The 22492-nt window shown below is 43.2% G+C and overlaps 1 protein-coding gene across 18 annotated transcripts in view; it reads left to right on the forward strand.

Moving 5' to 3' along the window:
* The window catches only part of ADGRL3 (adhesion G protein-coupled receptor L3), a 948965-nt gene that overhangs the window by 700491 nt on the left and 225982 nt on the right, over positions 1-22492 (forward strand). Inside the window, exon 23 of one of the 18 annotated variants that reach the window (XM_073545483.1) lies at positions 11388-12063. The exons of the other annotated variants lie outside the window; for them this stretch is intronic. Within the exon in view, the coding sequence (XP_073401584.1) occupies positions 11388-11473 (86 nt within the window). The 3' untranslated portion in view covers positions 11474-12063. Of the gene's footprint in view, positions 1-11387; positions 12064-22492 lie in introns of those variants that run through there. 18 annotated transcript variants of the gene reach the window in all.

Consider the following 22492-nt stretch of genomic DNA (forward strand, 5'->3'; position numbering starts at 1 on the left):
GCCACGAATCATTCAGCCGCAGGGACTAAAACATATATAACTCGAGTCCCTGCTATACTCGAGCAAGCTCGCTCTACACTATTGACCAATCAAAATTTGACAACTCATCTCCGATGACGTAATCCTAATTACAGTTGCATCACCTACTTTTATAAAATGCTCTCTGTGTAAGGTATACAATTTTAGTACTTCTTATCTTAGTTTCTTAGCATATTGACTTGTTTATATATGTTTTTTTAAGAAATGCCTTGTTCTTGCATTAACAAAGAGGATAGTTTTTGCTACATATGTGGACAAGTCACTCTTTCGTCACAAAGGCGAAACTTGACTACAATGTTAAGGAAAGCCTACAACCTGTATTTTGGTAGCAGAATAAGAGATCAGGACAAGAGGTGGGCTTCACACATAAGCTGCAATAGATGTGCATCACAACTTAACCAGTGGTTGCATGGGAAAAGGCAACTTTGCCTTTACAGTCCAAATGATCTGGAGAGAGCCAACCAATCTCACTACCAATTGCAATTTCTTCATAATGCCCGCCACAATTAGAAAAGGAGTTTCAAGGACGAAGAAGTAAACTTTACAGTATTTTAACACTCCATCTGCATTTGGCCAGTACCACATACAGAAGAACTGCTGGTTGCAAAAGTACCAGAAGCATCTTTAGTTGAGTCAAGTGAGTAAGAAGAAGGTGCTTGGTGTCTTGAAGCATCTTCCTCTCATGATCCAGACTTCATCAGCAACTTCAGCTGAACAACTTTATCTTCCAAAAGGTAGGGGAGAAAACAAGGGGATCTGCTACCTTGGATCTAATCCTTATAGACAGGGAGGAAATGGTTGAGGAAGTAAGAGTGGATGGGACTTTAGGAGGTAGCGACCATGCTATTTTAGAATTTTGTATAACTAGAGGAGGAAGACCTGTGAAGACTCAGACTTCAAGGTTAGATTTCAGAAAGGTAGATTTTAAGGGACTCAGAAAGAAAATCAGAAGGATGCAATGGCTGGATATCCTTAAGGACAAAAATGTCCAAGAAGGATGGGAAATCTTGAAAAATTAGATTCTCAAAGCACAATCGTTAACAATTCCAAAAAGAGGGAAGAATACGAAGCATTTAGGATACCAGGATGGATGAACAGAGAACTTAAACACATGCTAAAAAGAAAGAAAGAAATGTTTATCAAATGGAAAGAGGGATGCATATCTAAAGAAGAATATAATGCTGTCTGCAGAACCTGCAGGGCACGAATCAGATTAGTTAAAGCTGACAATAAGTTAAGGCTTGCAAGAGACATCAAAAGCAATAAAAAAGGATTTGGGGGATATGTCAAAAGTAAAACCAAAAGCCAAAAATGCTATAGGATTTTTACAGGATGAAAATGATGAAATGGTAAGAAAGGATGCTGAGAAGGCCGAACTTTTAAATTCCTATTTTGCATCTGTTTTCTCTCAGAAAGGAACTGTAACATCAACTGATTCTCACTGTCTTATTAAAGGAATAGAAGAATCCAGGATATTTATAAACAGAAAGATAGTGAGGAAACACTTAGTTAACATAAATGAATTCAAGTCTCCAGGTCCAGATGAATTACACCCCAGAGTACTGAAGGAGATAGCAGAAGAAATTTTTGACCCACTCTCCATAATCTTTGAAAATTCTTGGAGAACAGGAGAAGTCCCAGAAGACTGGAGAAGAGCAAATGTTGTTCCTATCTTCAAAAAGGGGAAGAAGGTGGACCCAGGGAACTATAGGCCGGTGAGTCTAACTTCTATACCAGGAAAGATCTTTGAACAAATTGTTAAAAAACATATATAAGTACCTGAATAAGAATAAAGTGATTAACCACAGTCAGCATGGGTTTGTAACTAATAAGTCACGTCAGACTAACTTAATTTCCTTCTTTGACAGAATCACTGACTGGGTGGATGAAGGAAATGCTGTAGATATAGTATATCTTGACTTCAGCAAAGCATTTGACAAAGTATCTCACACCATCCTTATTTAAAAAATGCCTAAGTATGGAATGGACAAGGCAACTGCTAGGTGGATTCATAACTGGCTTAGTGATCGGATCCAAAGAGTGGTCGTAAATATCGTAAATGGCTACACATCCAGTTGGAAGAATGTCTCAAGTGGGGTACCACAGGGTTCTGTCCTGGGCCCTGTAGTGTTCAACATCTTTATCAATGATTTAGATGAAGGAATTGAGGGTACACTGATTAAATTTACTGATGACACAAAGCTAGGAGGGATAGCTAATACTAGAGAAGAGAGATTGAGGATTCAAAAAGATATAAATAAACTGGCGCAGTGGGCAGCAACTAATGGAATGGTTTTTAACAGGGTAAAATGCAAAATACTACATCTGGGAAATAAAAATGAGAAAAGCATATAAAGAGTGGGAGGAATAGGGCTAAGCAACAGCACATGTTAAAAAGACTTGGGTAAACTAATAGATCATAAACTCAACTTGAGTCAACAGTGTGATGCAGCAGCAAAAAATGCAAATGCAATTCTGGGATGAATTAACAGAAGCATACAGTCTGGATCATGTGAAGTCATTATTGCCCTCTACTCCTCTTGGGTCAGACCTCATCTCAAATACTGTGTCCAGTTTTGGGCACCACATTTTAAAAAAGATATCAACAAACTGGAGCAAGTTCAGAGAAGAGCAGACAGAATGGTGACTGGTCTGTAAACCATGTCTAATGAGGAACGGTTACAGGATTTGGGAATGTTTAGCTTGCAAAAAAGAAGACTGAGAGGAGACTCAATAGCTGTGTACAAATATCTCAAGGGCTGTCACATTGTAGAAGGATCATCTTTATTCTCATTTGCACAAGGAAAGACTAGAAGCAATGGGATGAAACTGAATGGGAGGAGATACAGATTAGATATTAGAAAAAACTTTTTGACAGGGTTATCAATGAGTGGAACAGGCTGCCATGAGAGGTGGTGAGTTCTCCTTCCATGGAAGTCTTCAAACAGAGGCTGGACAGACATCTGTCTGGGATGATTTAGTGAATCCTGCATTGAGCAGCGGGTTGGACGAGATGACCCAGGAGGTCCCATCAACTCTACCATTCTATGATTCTAACACCTTTTAATACAGAGTGAACTGAACGATCTTAGTAGATATTTGGTTCTGCCAAGAGTAAGGTGGAACTCTTAGGTTCCAGGCTACAGCAGTGGAATCTCCTAGCTTGCTGTGTTTGGATTTCTCCGTTCAGCAACTGTGTTAAAGATCTTGTCCAATACTTGTTCATAGATGGCGATCTTGTGGCATGCAACAACATCAACAGTTTAATGGAAGCTTTGAATATGTCATAATCCAGAGGAATGGAGGGTCTTCATTAATTTTTCCAAAACAAGTCTAAAAGCTGTTTTGCTGCATAATGGCAATGGGCTACCTTCAATTACAATTGGTTATTCAGTCCACATGAAAGAAACCAATGACAACATGTATCAGCTGTTGAGGTACCTGAACTATGACCAACATTTGTGACACCTCTGTAGTGAGTTAATGGTGATTGTCCTTTTACTTGGTCCCCAGGGTAAATACAAAAGTACTGCTGCTTTCTGTGTGAGTGGGATAGTCGTGCAAGAGAATACAATAAAATAGACTGGCCTTTCCGACATTCACTTCAACCGGGGAGTAAAAATGTCCTGCATCCAACACTTGTGGACCCACATAAGATTTTGTTAACACCATTGCAAAAGACGTTGGGCCTAATCAAGAACTTTGTAAAGGCAATGGATAAAAATGTAAAATCCTTCAAGTATCGTATTGATAAATTTCCAAGGTTGAATGAAGGAAATATAGGCAGAGAAAAGCTGGAAGGCTGTATGGCACATCCATCCTATAAAAGAAACTTTATTTAGTGTCCACTAAAAACAGGATCCAGAAAGGGGGAATTTTAAAACCTGACATGATTTATTGCTGATTTATTGATTTTATAAAGTTTCATCCATTTTTTTGTATTCTAACTTGGAACACATATTTGTCTGTATATTTACAAAAATATTCAGAATTGAGAGTCCTCAGTGGTTGATACCTTTTAATGGCTAACTGAAAAGATGGTAACACATTGCAAGCTTTCAAGACTACTCAGGTCTCTTCTTCAGGCTAGACTAATACAAAATCTGAAGAGTCACATATTTATGCACAATACAACACAGAAAAAATGCAATAGATAAGACAAGTGATGTGAAGCAGAACTATCAATATGGGAGAGGGAGAAACATAAATATTGGACCAGTTCATAGATAAGGAGTCCGGATGTTTATAGTCCTCTGATTGGGGTCTCCTAATGTGTTGTGATGCCTCCACAAGGTCTTGAAAGCAAATTCCTTAATTGATGTAAAAAGACATAAATCCATGCGACACATTCATTCCAGCACTGAGAGTGTCAAAGGTCGTCATAAATTTATACTCCCAAACACGTCTCTCTTTCTGAGATGTGAAGTTACCTTTCAATACCAGTAATTTCATATCCATGTTGCTGTTATCAGGGATACAAAAATGTTTTGCAACAGGTAGATCCATTCTTTTTTCTCTTATTGTGTGACGATGAGCATTCATCCTTGTTCTAAGCTTTTGCCCTGTCTGCTCCACATACAGACCCCCAGTTGGACATTTAGTACAAATAATTAAGTACACCACATTAGATGTAATGCAGCTGAAAGTACCTGGGATCTTGTAGTCCTGATGTGAATTGGGGATCTTTATCTTGTCCGTGGTCATTATAAATGGACAGGTTTTACATTTTTTCTGGTTGCAAGGAAAGGTTCCTGCAGCTGTTGGAGAGGACAGGGAGCTTCTGACAATGATGCTTCTTAAATTTGGGGGCTGCCTAAAACACAGCAGTGGGGGGTCTGGAAAAATGGACTGTAATCGGGCATCTTTTTGTAGTAAAGGTTGTAATTTCCGTGCAGCTCCCCTTAGCACTTCCAGATTTGGGTTGTAGGTGACCACTAGAGGCACCCGGTTATTTTCTTCTTTAGCTTTGTAATGTAGCAGGTGATTCCTTGACATTCTGGTGGCTCTTGTAATTTGGTTTTCAATTGTTCTTGGATGGTAGCCCCCTTGTGCTGGCACATAGCCCCCCCATCCCATCCTGGATATGGCCCCCCCGGTCACTATATCCCCCCCTGCTGGCACTCACATGGCCCCCCTCTCTCTATATGCCCCCCTTCTGGCACGTACATGGCCCCCCTCTCTCTATATGCCTCCCTGCTGGCATTCACAAGACCCCCCGCCCCTATATTCCCCCCTGCTGGCACACATGGCCCCCCTGTCACTATATTCCCCCTGCTGGCACACATTGTCTCCCCCATCCCTATATTCCCCCCTGCTGGCACACATGGCCCCCCCGTCCATATATTCCCCCCTGCTGGCACACATGGCCCCCCATCCATATATTCCCCCTGCTGGCACACATTGTCCCCCCATCCATATATTCCCCACTGCTGTCACACATGGCCCCCGTCCCTATATTTCCCCCCCCTGCTGGCAAGCACATGATAAAATAATAAACACTTAACTCACCTACTGATGATGGCTCCTGCTCCCAGTTCCCCCTGTTGGCTTTCCTGTGTCTGCTGACATCCTCCTGCGAGGGCGCGCGCAGCTACTGCTCATTCAGGCAGCTCATTGTAGCTACAGGACCTTCCATGATGTGAGCAATAGGACCTGTGGTCACATGACTCGCAGTGCACACTGCGAGTCACGTGACCGCAGGTCCTATTGATCACGTCATGAAAGGTCCTGAAGCGATGAACTGCCTGAATGAGCAGCTGTTGCCGTGCGCCCTGCAGGAGGAGGATCTCGGCAGACACAGGAAAGCCACGGGGGGAGATGGGAGCATCATCAGAAGGTGACTATAGTGACGGGGCAGGGGAGTGCAGGCACATGTAATATGCACCGCTCCCCTGTACACCAAGTCAGCGCTGCTTCAGCACCGAGGTGATGGACAGCGGGTGCAATGAATATTACATGAGCCTAATGAGCGGGAGCACAGGACCACCCGCTGTCTCTGCAGCCCGCAGCCAGCCCACCCCAGCCCCCTGACACCACTCCAGAGCCGCCCCCCCCACTCTATAGCACAGCAGCACACAGATTCGCATTCTAAAACGCACCCCACACTTTCCCCCAAAATTTGGGGGAACAAAAGTGCGTCTTATAATTCGAAAAATACAGTATATATAGAAAGTGGAATAAACCTTAATGCATAGATTGGTAGGAGTATTGGTGATCAGTGACAGCTGTAATAGCCATACTGTGAAGGAAAATATAAGAGGCTGCTGTGTGTCCTGTGACGCGGTTTCAGCCACCTGTCAGGGGAGTGTAGTGGAGAGTGCAGTGTGGCTATTTATAGAAGCAGAGTGCACGCAGCGTGCTGTGCACGGGTACCAGAAATAGAAGACATTGAGTGACATCTATGCTTCAAAGGGTGGAAGTGCCCAAAGCATGCGTTCCAGAGCCAGGAAGTTTGCTGGTGTGCGTTCCATAGTGCGCTGGTCACTGCGTGGCACAGTATCCTAATAGATAGTGGTGAGGTGGAGCCTGTGAGTCCAAGGCTGGACAAGGGCGGACAATAGCTTGAAGGATCGTGTTTCATAACATTCAATACTGGCGGCTCTGTGGAGAAAGGAGAACAATGCCAGAGCAAGGTACACAAACAGAATATTAGTTAATCTTAATATTAAAACAGTGCAAAAACGGGCAATGAAGAATGACAGGTAGAGGGACGACAATTAAATGAAGGGTTGTAAATCATAATCTCGGTTAAGACCACTAGGGGTCAGAGTCTTAAGTTCATGATCCAGAATGCATCTCTACGTTTAAGCAATCCTATACGATCCCCCCCCCCACGGCATGGTTGGGGGACGTGTTCAATTACCTGAAAGCGTAGTTGTGATACGCTGTGACCATTTGAAAGGAAGTGGTGTGGGATGGGTAGAAGCTGATTCTTACACCTAATGGTGGATTTGTGCTTCGAGATTCTGTCCTTAATGCACTGCATGGTTTCGCCCACATACATCAGACCACATGGGCATTTGATTAAATACACCACGAAATTAGAATCACAGGTGAAGAATTGGTTGCTGGTGCATTGTGATGACTCCATTAAGGATTAGTTAGCCTTGTCTTTGATTATCATGGTATGCACATAGTATAGGGAGCTAAACCCAATTGTTATTTACCTTCAGCAGTTTGTATTTTACACTATTTAATCAAAGATGTGTTTCTTCTGCTTTTAGAACTATCGGGCCTTTTCCTAAAAATATTTAGACAGAAGTTTATATAAATATAGCTTATGAATTTATGCTTAAGTAATAAACACTATTTGGAGATAATTTGTATGTAAAAAAATTAAAAAAGAAAAGGAAAAAACATTCTGTGATTATGTTGCATAAAGCTTAATTCTGTGAGCATCTATCATTACATTTGTACTCCCTTTTTTTAGAAATTTCCTTGTAAAAAGAATTTTATGAAATTTATTAATAAATGATTGGTTTTATTGATTCATCTATTTTTGCCTATTTGCCTTTGTTATGTCTGCACAAATTTGTGGCAGAAATTGAGATATATTAAAGGTCAAAAAGGTTGTCTGAACTCATCAATTGAAGGATGAGCAGTGTGTAGGATGTGCCAGTTTTTTCGTATCGCCTTATGTATAAGGTGTGCCGATGGGTGGTAGTGGTGAGCAAATGGTATACGATCTCTAGCATTGTTGTTCCTAGACTCGTTAGTGCTGTCAAGGGGGTCCAAAGTATATGGAGGATAACCCCTTTGGAACAACTTGGTTCTCATGTCCCCAAGGCGGGTTTGCTGTAATAGGGGGTCTGTGACAATTTTGGTGACTCTTTTCATTTGGGAATTAGAGATGGAATTCTTCATATTGGTAGGATGGAAACTGTCATAGTGTAATAGACTGTGTTTGTAGCCGTAGGTTTGGAATATATGTCGGTTGTCAGGTTGCCCCTATTGTCTTTGATAACCAATGTGTCTAGGAAACTGATATTATCTTGCTGTTGTGTCATAGTAAAATCGAGGCCAGGCCAAGAGGTCTTAAGAAATAAGAAAAATTGTTCAAGTGTTGTGAGGTCACCCTCCCAGATACAGAAGATGTCATCTATGTATCTTTTCCATACCCTGGCATGGGTACGGAAGAGAGTATTTATGTTGATAAAGGATTCCACATAGTGTGCCATATATGCATTGGCATACGGAGGCGCGATATTCGAGCCCATTGCGGTGCCTTTCAACTGTAGATAGTAGGAGTCCTCAAACAAGAAAAAGTTATTGGTGAGTACAATAGTGAGAAGGTCACAGAGTAGATTAATTTGGTCTGAGTCCATACCTGAGCTGGACAAAAGTTGGCGTGTAGAAGCTATACCATTGGAATGAGATATCGACGTCTACAGGTCCTTTACGTCAAAGGAAACCAAAAATGCGCCTGATGGAATTGGGCCGATATCACGAATGGTTTTGAGGAATGCCCCCGTGTCCAGAAGAAATGAGGTTGTATTTTTGATTAGTGGAGTGATGATTTTCTCAAGGTATATGGAAATAGGGGACAGGAGTGAATCGGTTGAAGCCACTATGGGTCTGCCTGGGGGGTTTTGCAAATTTTTGTGAATTTTGGGTAAAACGTAAAATACTGGTGTAATTGGGTACTTTTTTGTCAGGTATTCACATGTCTTGGTGTCAAGAGTGCCCCTGGTTAAATACTTTTCCAAAGTATTGCGTATCTGTGCCTCAATCTGGTTGCTAGGATTCTGTGTTAGTTTTTTATATGTATTCTCATCATTTAGTTGGCGATGGACCTCTGTGACATAAAGGGATCTGTCCATCACCACAATTGCACCGCCCTTGTCTGCTGGCTTGATAATAAGTTATTTATTTTGTTGTAAAGAACAGAGTGCCTGTCGGTCTGAAGAGGAGAGGTTAGAGGGATGGTGTAATAGGCCCCTATCAGTGTCACGTCGTAGTTTTTGGAACGTAGTGTCTATAAACTGGATGAATGTTTCCACTGCATTGGGGTGGCCTGTAAGTGTTTTTGTTGCGTAGCCCAAGACTTCCAGCAGACAAAAATCCATCTGGTGGGGATGCAGACAATGTGATACTCTCGATGTTATTATTAGCAAAGTGTACTTTAAGACGCAATCTAACAAAATATACACTACCAAATAAATAGCCCAGTGTCTCAAATAATTGTGTTTGTCAGAGCCTGGAAGCTTACTATAGTAAAGCCAAAATCGGCAAGCCTGAAAAAAATCCAGGATAAACTGTACCTGTAAGGAGAGGACACTGGTGACAGATCTACAACGCTGTATGAATATCACTTCCAAGTGATGCGCTCCTTTGAGCCGCAAGCTAATGTGCAGGAGGCTCAAAAATGGAGCACTCACGGAAGTGAACAGCGATGCCGAAATTGCTCAGGCGCGCCTTGTATCAGAGATGCAGTGACCGCAAAAAACATGTTTAGAAGATCTGGACATGCGCCACTTTAGGTGTTCCGAGATGTCATTAGACAGTTCATGCCCACAGTAGCTCATGGTGCTCTCTGATTCTTGGGGATATTTAGCATACAGTGCCCACCACGTAGACACGCCCCCGGAAGAAGCTAGTGCGAAACGTGCGTTGGGGTGGAGGAGGCCGCGCCATTCACTGTCACCAGTGTCCTCTCCTTACCGGTATAGTTTATCCCAGATTTTTTTCAGGCTTGCAGATTTTGGCTTTAATATAGTAAGCTTCCAGGCTCTGACAAACACAATTATTTGAGACACTGGGTTATTTATTTGGTTGTGTTTATTGCGTTGGATTGCCTTTACCTTTTTATATCCTGTCTTGGATATCTAGTATATTTATCGAGATGGTATACTCCTTTCAGCATAACTAGTATATATCCAAATGCTGTATCTAGGATTCATGTTTATATGGACTACTGCATTGTTTATGTGACTTTATTATTTCATTCATTGGTGTTTGAGTGCCTCCTGCTGGGCATTTTGTTATTTTAAACTTCTTTTAATATTTTTCAATAAAATATGATATTTTATTCTAGTACTGGATTTCTTCGTGTTTTTCGGTTCCATCTTGATATTGATCCGAAAACCCTTTTGTTTTGACAACTTTTGATAATATGTACAGTGTATTAAACTACCTCCCTATACTAAATCCCTCCTCACTGCCCATCTCCATATTGAGCACTTTTTCTATACTACCCCCTCCATAGTGCCCCCTCTCCACGGAGCATCATCTCTATACTGAGCTCTCCCCATGTTTCCTCTACTCTTCATACTGAAACTGCTCCATGTTGCTGCCTCTTCAGATTGAGCCCCCTCAACACTGTCCCTTCTTCAGAGAGAGATCTATCCACACTTCCCACTTGCCATACTGAAGCCCCCATATGCTGCCCCACTACATACCAATCCCCATCACCGTTCTTAGCCCCTCCAAAAGTGTGTGATTCCTCCACACATCCCGTGTTGCCTCTCAATCTGTATACTGAGCCATCCATGCATAGTAAGGGTCTCCTGTATCTTCATCTCAATGAGCACTTACCCAGGTGCATATTTAGGGTGGCACAGATGCAGCATTTGCCCCATGCGCAGTCGTGATGTGGTCATCCTCGACTAAGAAAATACAACACGTTTAGCTTTCATGCTTTCAAATGTATTCACATCTTTCAGTTTCAGGTGACAGTGCAATTAAAGCCTGGTGCTTTCGAGTAAGGATGATATCAGCAGTGTGATGAGATCATCTGATCACTTTGCTGACATCACTCTGCTGTGCCATATAGGCCTGGTGAGTGTCTGTCTCGTAAGCATTCCAATGAAACTGGTGAAGCTGAACACTTATTATAATGTACTTTATTGTGAGGGGATGGGTTTTGGGAAGACAGTATGGGGGAATGAAATGTGTGAGCAGACTGTATGGGGAGTGGTGAGAAAAGTGTATTAGGAGACTGAATGGTAAGTGGGGGATGCGTCAGAAGATAGTATGGTGGAAGGAAAGTGTGAGGGGACTTGTTGGGGAAAAAGGTGTAAGGAGATATGTTGGGAGAAAAGTATGAGGTGGGTCAGAATAGAGAAGGGGCAGCATGGGAGGGCAGTGTGAGAGCATATAAAGGAGGGGACAATGTGCAAGGAGGAGGAGCATGACATATGGGCACAGTATAGAGACTAGAAAGTATAGAAGTGATACCGTGTGAAGAAGGAGCCTAATATGGAAAGGAAAGGACAGTGTTGAGGGCATGTACCATAAAAAAGATAGTGTGGGAGTAATATTTTGTGCAGGGAGCAATTATTTATGCAGGGACACAGCATAGGTTAGATATTTTTCTTCAAAAGCATTATAATCACACTGATATTTTTAAGGGCACCATGTTGGAATGTGCTGCAGAAGACCGGAGAAAAGTCATCATGGCTTCTGGATCAGATGGAGCAGAAAAGAAGAAGAATGACTACAATCAGAGAAAGTACCTATATGTAAATGATTATTTATGGTACTGACTAGGTCTGTGGTTCCTGTATGGTCCGCAGTACTATAATGACTGATATAAACTACTGACAGAATCTTACCATTTTAAATGACATTGTGGGAATTGTAGGTTCCTGTGATACAGTTTTATATGGGGCTGACCTACCAATACAATTGATCTCTGTAGTAAGCTTAGTGCTGATGAAGGTTCTGGTTCTGTATTTTTGTACTGATGGCTGTTCTGGTGATGTATTTTTTTACTGATTGACTTTCTAATTATGTATTTCTGTACTGATAGTGACTCAAGTGATGTTTTCATGTGCTGATGGTGGTTCTGATGATATATTTCTGTTCTGATAAGGGTTGTGATGCTATATTTTTGTACTGGTAAGGGTTTTAGTGATTTATTTATGTACTGCTGGTAGCATTGATAATGTATTTCTGTACTGATGGTGGTTTTGGTGATGTATCCTTGTGCTATTATTGGTTCTGTTCCTGTACACATGTAACAATCCATGATATGTAAAATTACAAGGCCATGTTAATAAAGAATTATGCTATTTGACAAGTGAAGGGTTGCTACATTTGTATTATATTGGGAGCATTAAAGAGGGTGTCCTGGTTTGTGATGAAAGTCAGCATTCACTCTTTGTGACTGCAGACTTCTTAATCCCCACAGCGTCACATAAGCGCAAATATGCATACCTGCCAACTAGATCTTCTATACCTCACTGAATTCACTTGTATTGAGGAAGGCCCTAAACGTTAGTATTAATAGTGCTGTAAGTATTCAAATCACATACTTGTGGTCACATGACCTCCTGACATTGTGTGGTGTGCACGCTTTGAGGAATCAGAAATCTTCAGTCACATAGAATAACTGCAGAATTTCATCACAAACCTGGACAACCACTTTAATTACTGTATAAAATTAAGCACTGCAGCATGCCCAATCCCACCAGCGTTTAATATACTCAGTGTCAGGATTCCGTTCCACTTGTCAGTTCCAGCAATCATCCCATGACCACTCATGTGATTTTCAGATTTACAGTCACTAGCTTCTCTTCCTGCTACTTAGTATTTCACTGAACATTGAGGGAATTATGAAGAGGAACTAGTCTGCACGTGACTGAAAGTGTACAAATTGCATATAAGTTGTCACATGGAGAATAATCAAACAACTTATGCTGTGTTTAGGAGGGTGGTGCCAACCTGAATTCTTGTCCTGGGTGCCAGGAAACCTAGATCCGCCTCTGGCTAACCTTTTCCTGGCATCAACGTCTTTTCCTACTCTGTGGTGAGGTCTGCAGCATGATGAGATGAACGCATTGTATTCTAGTGACCTTAGCAGCATGAGCAGACCAGTGCACATCGGGGCTGATTTTTTTTTTTACTCCTTTGACCCTAGAAGTGTCAGTGCACTTACAATTTAATTTCTATTATGTTACAAATACAGATGGATATAGAGAACCACCCCCCACTCCGCACGTACAAAGATGTCAATTTTGTAAACTGGTCCAGTGGAGAGGAAAGGGTGGACATATTTAAAAATTGTTTTTTCTTCATTCATGTTGACTACACCAGCTCGTATCCCGCCGCACTATGCTCTAAACTTCTTCCAGCTGGAGAGGATCTTCAAGCTTCTACTGTATGGCAGGAGATATCATCTAGTTGTTACCTGACAGAGGTAAAAAGTGAACTTACTCCATGTGCTACAGTTATTTATCTGCTTGTGATAGTGCAGGAAGCTGGACTTTTTTTGTTGTGTACAGTGAGGAAGCCACAAAACCGTACTCACCTCCTGATCTGTTTTCGTCAGGAGTCTGTATAGCCGTGTCTATGGTTTCTCTGCTGAGCCTCAGTGAGTCATTGCAGCTGTTTGAATTTTCATACAGGTAAGGTCGCGCTATCAGTGGGAGTACATTGGCTACGGTGCACCTGCACTGGAACCCAGAGATGGAGGGGTTCCTTGCAGGGCAGCTAATACTTAGGTCAAACTGGCCTGTTTCTCGGAGCCTGAGGCTCTGGGGGGGGGCCTTGGCCAGATTGCCCTCATGTGTGGTGGGCATGGAGCAACCCCTGCCATTTTCTCCTGTAGACAGCGGAGCGGAGCTGCAGGCATCCGTCCTCTGCTTCCTGCCTGGCACATTTTTCCTGACACGCGCGCAGCTTGATGACTTCAGCAAGCAGCGAATGCCTGTGTCAGAGAGAAAACTTCCAGCGACGACAAACATGCGGAGAGGTGAGTAGTGGTGTGTGTGTTGTTTTTTTTTTATTTTAAGCAATGCACTGGGGAGAGGACACTGAATTGTGCTGGGGGGAATAGTGATGAGCGTGGCGGAGAACAATGATGGGATGGTGGAGGAGAACAATGATAAGGGTGGGGGAGAACAATGATGGGGCTGGTTTAGAGGACACTGAGGTGTGGTGGAAGAGAGGACACTAATTTGTGGTGGGGGGAACAATGATGAGGGTGGGGGACAAAAATGATGAGGGTGGAGGAGAACTATGATGGGGCTGGTGAAGAGGACACTGCAGTGTGGTGGGGTAGAAGACAAAGGTGTGATGGGGAGAACAATGATGGGATGGTGGAGAGGACACTGAGTTGTGCTGGGGAGAGCAATGATGTGGTGGAGGAGCGGACACTAATGTGTAGAGGGGAGAGGACAGGTGTGGTGGGGGAGAACTATGATTAGGGTGGGGAGAACAATGATTGGGCTGGTGGAGAAAACACTAAGTTGTGCTGGGGAGAACAATGATGTGGAGGTGGAGAGGACAGGTGTGGTGGGGGACAACAATGATGGGGTGGAGAGGACAATGAGTGGGGTGGGGGAGAGGAGACTGATGAGGTGGGGGATATGACAATGAAGGGGATGGTGGAGAGGACAATGAGGGGGTGGAGAATTGTGATGGGAGTAAGGGGGGCTTTTAATGGACTTATAAACGGGGAGGGGGAGGAGAACGTTAGATATGGATGTAAAATGAATTGGGTGGTGGAGGAGGGTGCTAAGTCCCTGATAGCATCCTCCTCCATCTTACAATTCATTATGACATTATCAGGAACTTAAAATGTTTGGGTATTGGGAGAGGAGGGGGTAAAGTGCATAGGACACTTTTGAAAGGTGAGAGAAGACGCTATCAGGGACTTGTAATGAATTTGTAGGTGGCGGAGAATGCTCATTACCTGATAGCATTTTCTCCCACCCTCAATTTCATTATAATGCTATCAAGTACTTATAATGAATGATGAGGTGACACAGGACAGGTTCTAAGGCTATATGCACATTAGAAAATTCTGCTGCATTTTCTAATGTGTTGGCAGGAAGAACGCTGAGTAAAATTTTTTTTTTCCATATTTTTACCATGGTTTTGTTGCATGTTTTCCTCTACTGATTAGTATGGGTGAAACACACTGAAAGAATTTACATTATGCAGATTTTAATCTGCTGCATATCTGCAAGTAAAAAATAAGCGGCGTGTGCATGAGACTTCATTGATTTCACTCACTTTGTACTGTAAAACCTTGCATATTTTTGTGTGCACATAGCCTTACAGTTAATTGGGGAAAGTCAGAGACTGAATAATTTATAATTTATTGGATGACAGAAATTATGGGGGGCACAGTGCTGCTTCTCACTTTATATTTTGAATGGTGTGTGACTAATAGTATATTAATAGTATATTAATGGAGGGTACATATCTGTACTCCGGGGCGCAGTGCAGGGGAGGCACATGTATGTATGCAGTATACTGTATGTGTCATTATTTTTAGGGCTGTGACGATCTGTCCTGGAGTGGCACCTGGCGTTCATCAGGAGCCAAGTCTAACCTCACCATGAGAGGCCCTAGTGAACAGTCCAGTGCTCGCTTAGGCCAGGTTCACATAGCGTAAACCAGCCCTATCAACGCATAGCATTGACGGGCTGCGTTAACGCTATAGCATAACACGATATGCGTTATGCTATACCGCTAGCGCTGATGAATCATCAGCGCTAGCTGTGACAGAGCCTCAGACGCTGCAGCCCGCGTCCGAGGCTCCGTCAGTGCTTAACGGCACATCGCGGACGTGTGCCGCTTTATGGCATACGTCGCGATGCGCTAGTTAATGGGAGGCTATGGCAGCATTAACGGACTGCGTTACACCGCGTTATACCGCGGTGTAACGCAGTCCGTTAAACGGACTGCCATAGCGCAGTGGGAACCCGGCCTTAGTCACGCCCCTCCAGGCTCTCCGCGGTCCGTTGCACAGTAGTTCCACAAACCACGTCCGTGACACATACAGAGGTCAGTTGCTGCTGTGCATCAAGCAGCAAATCTCATGTTGGATGGATTATTGGCTGCCTTACATATGGGCAAAGTAAATTGTGCTTCCTGCGTGGTACACACCCTGGATTTAATATTGCAAAATTTCTTTAACTCCTTCACACCATGGCCACATTCTGAAAGAGCCATAACTTTTTTAATATTTATGTCGATATGGCTATATGAGGACTTGTTTAATCTGGGATAAGTTGCACTTTTGAATGGCATCATTGATTTTACCATACAGTGTACCGGAAAATGTTTACCATGTTCACTATGCAATAAAAATGACCTGACAATTTGATTCCCAAGTGCTAGTATGTGTACGCAGATACCAAACTTACTGTATATATATTAATATTTTATTTTAAAAAATTCTGAAATTTGTATGAAAAAAGTTTTTGCAGGGTAGATGCGATGTTTTGATCACCTCTGATTGAATTTTATTTCAATGTTGTGGCAGCCAAAAAAAAATAAATTCTGGTAAGTTTATATTTTCATAGATCAGACATTTCTGAATGCAACGATGCGAAATATGTGTATATATATATATTGTTTTATTTTTAATAGGGCAAAAGGTGATGATTTCAATTTTTCTGGTTGTTATATTTTTTTCATATTTTTAAAATCTTTTTTCTGCTTTTTACCTTAATAGTCCTCTAAGAAGACTTGAAGCTGTGATTGTTTGATCACCTACGCTATGTATAGCAGAAATTAAGATCCTTAATTAACGTCAGCCATAATATTGTATTAGGCAGCAGGGTCTTCTGCAGACTCCGACTGTCATGATCATGTGACAGGGGCACAGATGGGTGGCCGGAAATGCATGCTTCTGGTCGGTGCGTGTTATATCCTACTGTTGGAGATTGGCAGAGGGATATAGCTGGTTAACAGCTGTGGGTTGAACTCTGATGCACCTGTGGCTGTTAAAGGCACATAAAAGGTGATTAAATCAGCTGTCATGTGTGGGGAAAGATGTTGGTCCATCGTCAGAGCCCGCATCAAAGTCAGAGATACAATATGTGATATAAATATTCATCATGTTTTGCGAATGGGTTAAGAAATATACCTGCTTAGTATCTTCTACCAGGAAAGTGTCTTCTCATTTAAATCATTTTGCTGGTTTTAGAAAACACAATGGTCTGTCAGAGCACTCTCTGATTTGCCACTTTGCAAACAGCTGGAATTCGACACTGTGTGTGTTGTAGCATTTATGTGAGTTGTAAAACGGTGATAGACTATATCATGCAACTGCTAAATTAAAGAGTGGGTTAATTTTAGACCCAGTATTGGCTGCTGATGCGGGTCACATGTCATCTTCTGAAGTCACTCAAAGAGCCTGTAAAATTTTCTAGTAAGAAAAACTATGGCATGACTATTTATTCTTTAAAAATATTCACCAGAAAGCAACAAGGAATGCAGGTAGAACATTTTGTATTTGTTCATCACTATGCAATGCCTGTTAGGGACCCTCAATGTCCATGTTTATATATATATATATATATATATATAGTGGTGTGACTGATGGTCACGTGGTTAATGGGAGGCAAATGTCACAGGGATGGATGCTCCCTGCGATGCAACCCAGAGTATTTTGTCTCTAGTGTACATGAGCACTAAAGATGTCATTTAGTGCACTGGGTCCGAGTTGCGGGTAGCTATGAGAGATGGCAGGGTCTGGCTACCCATATTGCCTCACCCCTGAGTGAGGGTGTTGACTGTACCCTTGGTTTCCTTCAGGACCTGCAGGAGTTTCAAGACCTGCCGTGAGGTCATGCCCATGTGGTCCATACCTCACCTGTGGGTGTGGTTACAACCCACATAATGGAGGCTGTGTTTAGCACATGGGCAATGTGAGTAATCCCCGTCCACTCACATGGTGGAATGTTCCAATTGGTGCTAGACTGCGGGCAACGGTCCAAGAAGCACATGTGGCAGTACTGGCGATTCTGAGCCAGGAGAGCGTACGGTCTGACAACCATGAGTAATACTGAGTAATACTGACCGGGGTCAGTGAGAGCTATTTTTGGGATACCTCTGTGGATAAGAGGGATCCGCGAACCTGCGTGGCCCACAGGTAACGGAAAGGAGTCCGTGTTATGCTGACCGGGGTCAGAAAGACTGTGTATTGATATTTGTGGGATACGTCTGAGGAGAAGAGGCATCCGGGAGCCTGTGTGGCCGTCACCAACAGGTAACAGACAGGAGTCTGTGGTATACTGACCGGGGTCAGTGAAGACTGTGTGAGAAGTGGCTATCGGGTGCCTCTGTGGATAAGAGGTACCCGGGAACCTGTGTGGCCGACACCAGCAGGTAACGGACAGGAGTCCGTGTTGTACTGACCGGGGTCAGTGAGACTGTGTGTTTTTTTTCTCTATAAAGCTGAAGGTGTTTGCTGTGACTCGGTGGGGTCACAAAGTTTTTTTCTCAAATCAGCTTGTGGTGGATCAGTGGGGTCACGAAGGTGACAAGCTGTAACTCGGCGGGGTTACGAAGCTTGCGGTGGATCGGCGGGTCCACGAAGTCTGCGGTGCGGAGCCGTGCAGAGACTTGCAGCAGCAGGAGCTGCAGTTGCAAGTTGCAGCAAGAGGTTTTGCAGCAGCTCAAAGGTGGAGGTAGCACCCCCTAAGGTCGATAGTCCAGAGTTCTGGGTGACCAAGATAAAGTGTGGGTCTGAGCAACTCGGGGACGTAGCTGGGGTGACCAAACGTGTGACCGAGGGAAACGAGGTACCTCCAGGAAAGGGGTCCGACAGCTGTGTGAGTGGGGACTTGCTGTTCCAGGATGACAGGGTGAGTGGTGACTCCAATTCAGACTGTGACTCGAACGCAAGGGAAAGAGTGTGTGGTAAGGAGGTGACTTTATCTCAGACAAACCCCAGCACAGAGGGAGTTGGTGATGGGCTGGAATTAAAACAGACCTGTAGTAGACCCTCAGAGACCATAGATGTGGATGCAGGAACAGGTGGACCTCTGAAGAGGCAGAGTATGGATGGGCAAGAGAGCCCATCTGAATATCTGATTAAAGAACTGATGGTGCGACACGTGCTGGCCAAAAGAGAACAGGTCCGGCGTGATGAGATTGAGGATTCCGGCTGATGACAAATACCAAGACATGGGTGAAGATGGGATGGTTCCATTCATCATTGTTGGATCCATGGAGAGCCTTGGGAATATCCGGATGCTCCTGGAGTATCGCGTGGCATACCTGAAGGAAGTACAACAGCTAAGACTTGAGAGGGAGCAAACCGACAGAGAGCTGCAGGAAATGGGAAGAAGATGGCCGCCACCTTCAACTCGTTGTATAGAGAGGCGAAGAGATTCTCTAAAGACTGGAAGTCATCAAGCTGAAGCTAACAGAGAACATAGAGACAAATGGAAGGACTGTTCTCCAGGCAGTAAAGACCATGGGAGAAATGGCCAGCAAAAAGATTCCAGAAGGTGGCCTGATGGAAGAGGAAGTAGTGATGCCCCAGTTAGCTCAGGGCTGAGTGACCTAGGCAGGAGACCCTGTAGCAGAGGAGGTGACAAAGAGTCGGTCCAGACAAGAAGTGTGGGTGTAAGGGAATCGCGGCACCATACTGACCGCCGGGAATTCAGGTGGTCTGACAAGGGGGCATCTTTATCAAAGAACTAGACCGAGTCGGATGATGGACGCCTACAGAAGGGTTCAGTAGCAGGGTCCAACTTTGATAGACGACTTGACTGGCAGAGACGACCGAGAAGGATCTCTGGTCGAGTAATAGAAAGTGCCAAGCCCCACGGCTTTAGGTGGGGGGGGGAATATGTGGTGTGACTGGTGGTTGCGTGGTTAATGGGAGGTATATGTCACTGGGATGGATGCTCCCTGCGATGCAACCCGGAGTATTTTGTCTCTAGTGTACATGAGCACTAAAGATGTCATTTAGTGCACTGGGTCCGGGTTGTGGGTAGCTATGAGAGATGGGAGGGTCTGGCTACCCATATTGCCTCACCTGTGAGTGAGGGTGTTGACTGTTCCCCTGGTTTTCTTCAGGACCTGCAGGAGTTTCAGGACCTTTCGTGAGGTCCATTCACATGGTGAAAAGTTAATATATATATTGTCTGATTTGGCAAGATTTATTTTGCAAATAAGGTGGAAAATAAGTATTTGGTAACCTAAAAACATGCAAGATTTCTGGCTCTCACAGACCTGTAGCTTCTTCTTTAAGAGGCTCCTCTGTCCTCCACGCATCATTACCTGTAGTAATGGCACCCGTTTGAACTTGTTATCAGTATAAAAGACACCTGTCCACAGCCTCAAACAGTCACACTCCAAACTCCACTATGGTGAAGACCAAAGAGCTGTCGAAGAACACCAGAACCAAAATTGGAGCCCTGCACCAGGGCAAGCAGCTTGGTGTGATGAAATCAACTGAGCAATAATAAGAAAATGGTTCTCCGGTTTCCTCTCACATTCCAAAGACATACTGATAGGTAATTTAGATTGTGAGCCCCAGTGGGGACAGTGCCAATAATGTCTATAAAGCGCTGTAGAATTAATGGTGCTATATAAATGAGTAAAATAAATAAATATAAATAATACCTGTCGAGAGGTGCAGAAGTCTCATTGATAGTTACAGGAATTGTTTGATTGCAGTGATTGCCTCAAAAGGTTGTGCATCAAAATATTAAGTTAAGGGTACCATCATTTCTGTCCAGGCTTATTTCATGAATTTTATTTTTTTTTTAAATTCTGTGGAAGCATGATTGTAAAGCAATGTCTGACTTTCATTTGTTTATTTTCATAGATTTTTGATTTATTATTACTTTTGTCATATTCAAGTTGTTTCTGTGACCATTGTAGGTTTTTCTGTCATTAAACAAGGGGTACCAACAATTTTGACCACGTGTGTATACATTGCATTTCTGTAACATAGGAAACGTCTTGTAAATTATTAATAACTGCTGCTGTAAAATACAGATTTCATACGGATTGCACGCGGATAACAAGTAAGAAAATACACTTTTTATACGCTCCCGTGAAACAACCCAGAGAGTGAGTTTTCATGTTATTACATCCACTTTGCCTGAAATGTTAAGTGTAGTTGATTTTCTGCAGTGGAAGAAAGCAAACATTTGTGCTTTGTGGGAACATGGCCTTACTGGGCTTTTTGATGTAGTTTTGATAAAACAGAGTTTTATCTCCTGCATTGATCAGATCTTGCTCAACGGTTCTCAGTATTCATGAGCTTTATCTTATCGCGCAGCACCATCGCTAATAAGCTGTATATGTACTAGTATGGCTTGGTTAAAGACCAACAAGGTCGAAACGCGTAGCCTCTGTCTGTTATGGCACCTGTGGAGAGCGCTTAAGCTATTTGTGCATTTTAATACATTTTTTCAATAAAGAAGAAAAGGATTTTATACGCAGCTGGAACCAATTCTTCCTTTGCCTTGTTCGTGTCATGATCCAGGTTGGATTATGACAGATAAATGCACTTGTAACCTTTTTTTTCCTTCAAGCCTTTGGCTTTAAGGTAGTTTTGCCCCAGGTGGCCATTAGCGTCATTGCACTGTGGTGATTTCAGTTCTAGTTTTGCCCCCGGTGGCTGGTAGGGTCATTGCACTCTGGTTTCTTTAGTTTAGTGCACGTGATTATCACTAACAGGTGTGATTGCTCTGGTTTAACTATATAGGTGTGTCTTGTTCTCTCACTCACTGTTGGTGATATTGCTCATTTCCAACCAAGTCTGGTGGAGGAAGGAACTACAGAGAGGAGTTCCTTGCAGCTCAGGCAGAGCTCTGGTGTAGCAGCCATTCTGGAGGAAAGCTGCATTCTGGTGGTGGACTCTGCTGCTGGGAGCAAGAGCAACAGAGCAAAGCTAAGTGGTGTTACCCATGTTTTGTAACTTTCCTTTTGTGTGTTTTAGTGCAGTGGTGGGATTAGTTTCTGCACCGTCCATTTCACTAGAAAGGGCTAGGTGCAGGGCGAGCTAGGGTTTTTAGGCTCCTGATCGGCACCCGGTGCGGAACTGGCCTAGGGATCTTTAGGAGTGTGGAGACACTGACTCGGGAGTGCAGGAGGTCTCCACGTCCCCGTTCCCTATCGCAGGACCCTCCATTGTATCAGTTTCCCTGGTGTTTCCCTTTATTTAAATTCGCCCTGCTGGAGGCGGTGTATCCAGTTATATGTGTAATTCTGAAATTCGCCTGCTGGAGGTGGTGTATCCGGCTGTACGTTATATTATTTAAATTTTCCCTGCTGGAGGCGGTGAATCCAGGGTCACGTGTGCCATAGAAATTCGCCCTGCTGGAGGCGGTGTGTCCAGTCACATGTTGACCATCACATTTCGTTTTCACGTTTGTCTGCACGGGGTTCCGAGGATCTGCGCAGGTGGCTGGTGAGCTGGCTTACTTTTCATTTTGTCTTCCATGAAGTTTTGATTGCCGTGCCACCAGTCCTAGCTCTCCCCAAATATATATTATATATTAGATTTTCAATTAAGCCATACAGTGCACATACAGATGGATATCTTTGCATATCCATGATTTTATCAGTATAAACTTGGCTACAGATCTAACCAGGGATCGTTCTAAAAAGGCTGCACGCGTTTTTTCCAATGAATCAGATACTATTGCAGGTGTTTCAGATTTCAATTCAAGTCTTTTTAAACTGGAAAAATTGTTAACTAATGAAACAAAAATTTGGTGGGATCATACCACTCTTATTAATTATCTGG

Source organism: Dendrobates tinctorius, unplaced genomic scaffold (assembly GCF_039654945.1).
Source record: "Dendrobates tinctorius isolate UK_male_01 unplaced genomic scaffold, ASM3965494v1 ptg000011l, whole genome shotgun sequence".
Taxonomy (NCBI): domain Eukaryota; kingdom Metazoa; phylum Chordata; class Amphibia; order Anura; family Dendrobatidae; genus Dendrobates; species Dendrobates tinctorius.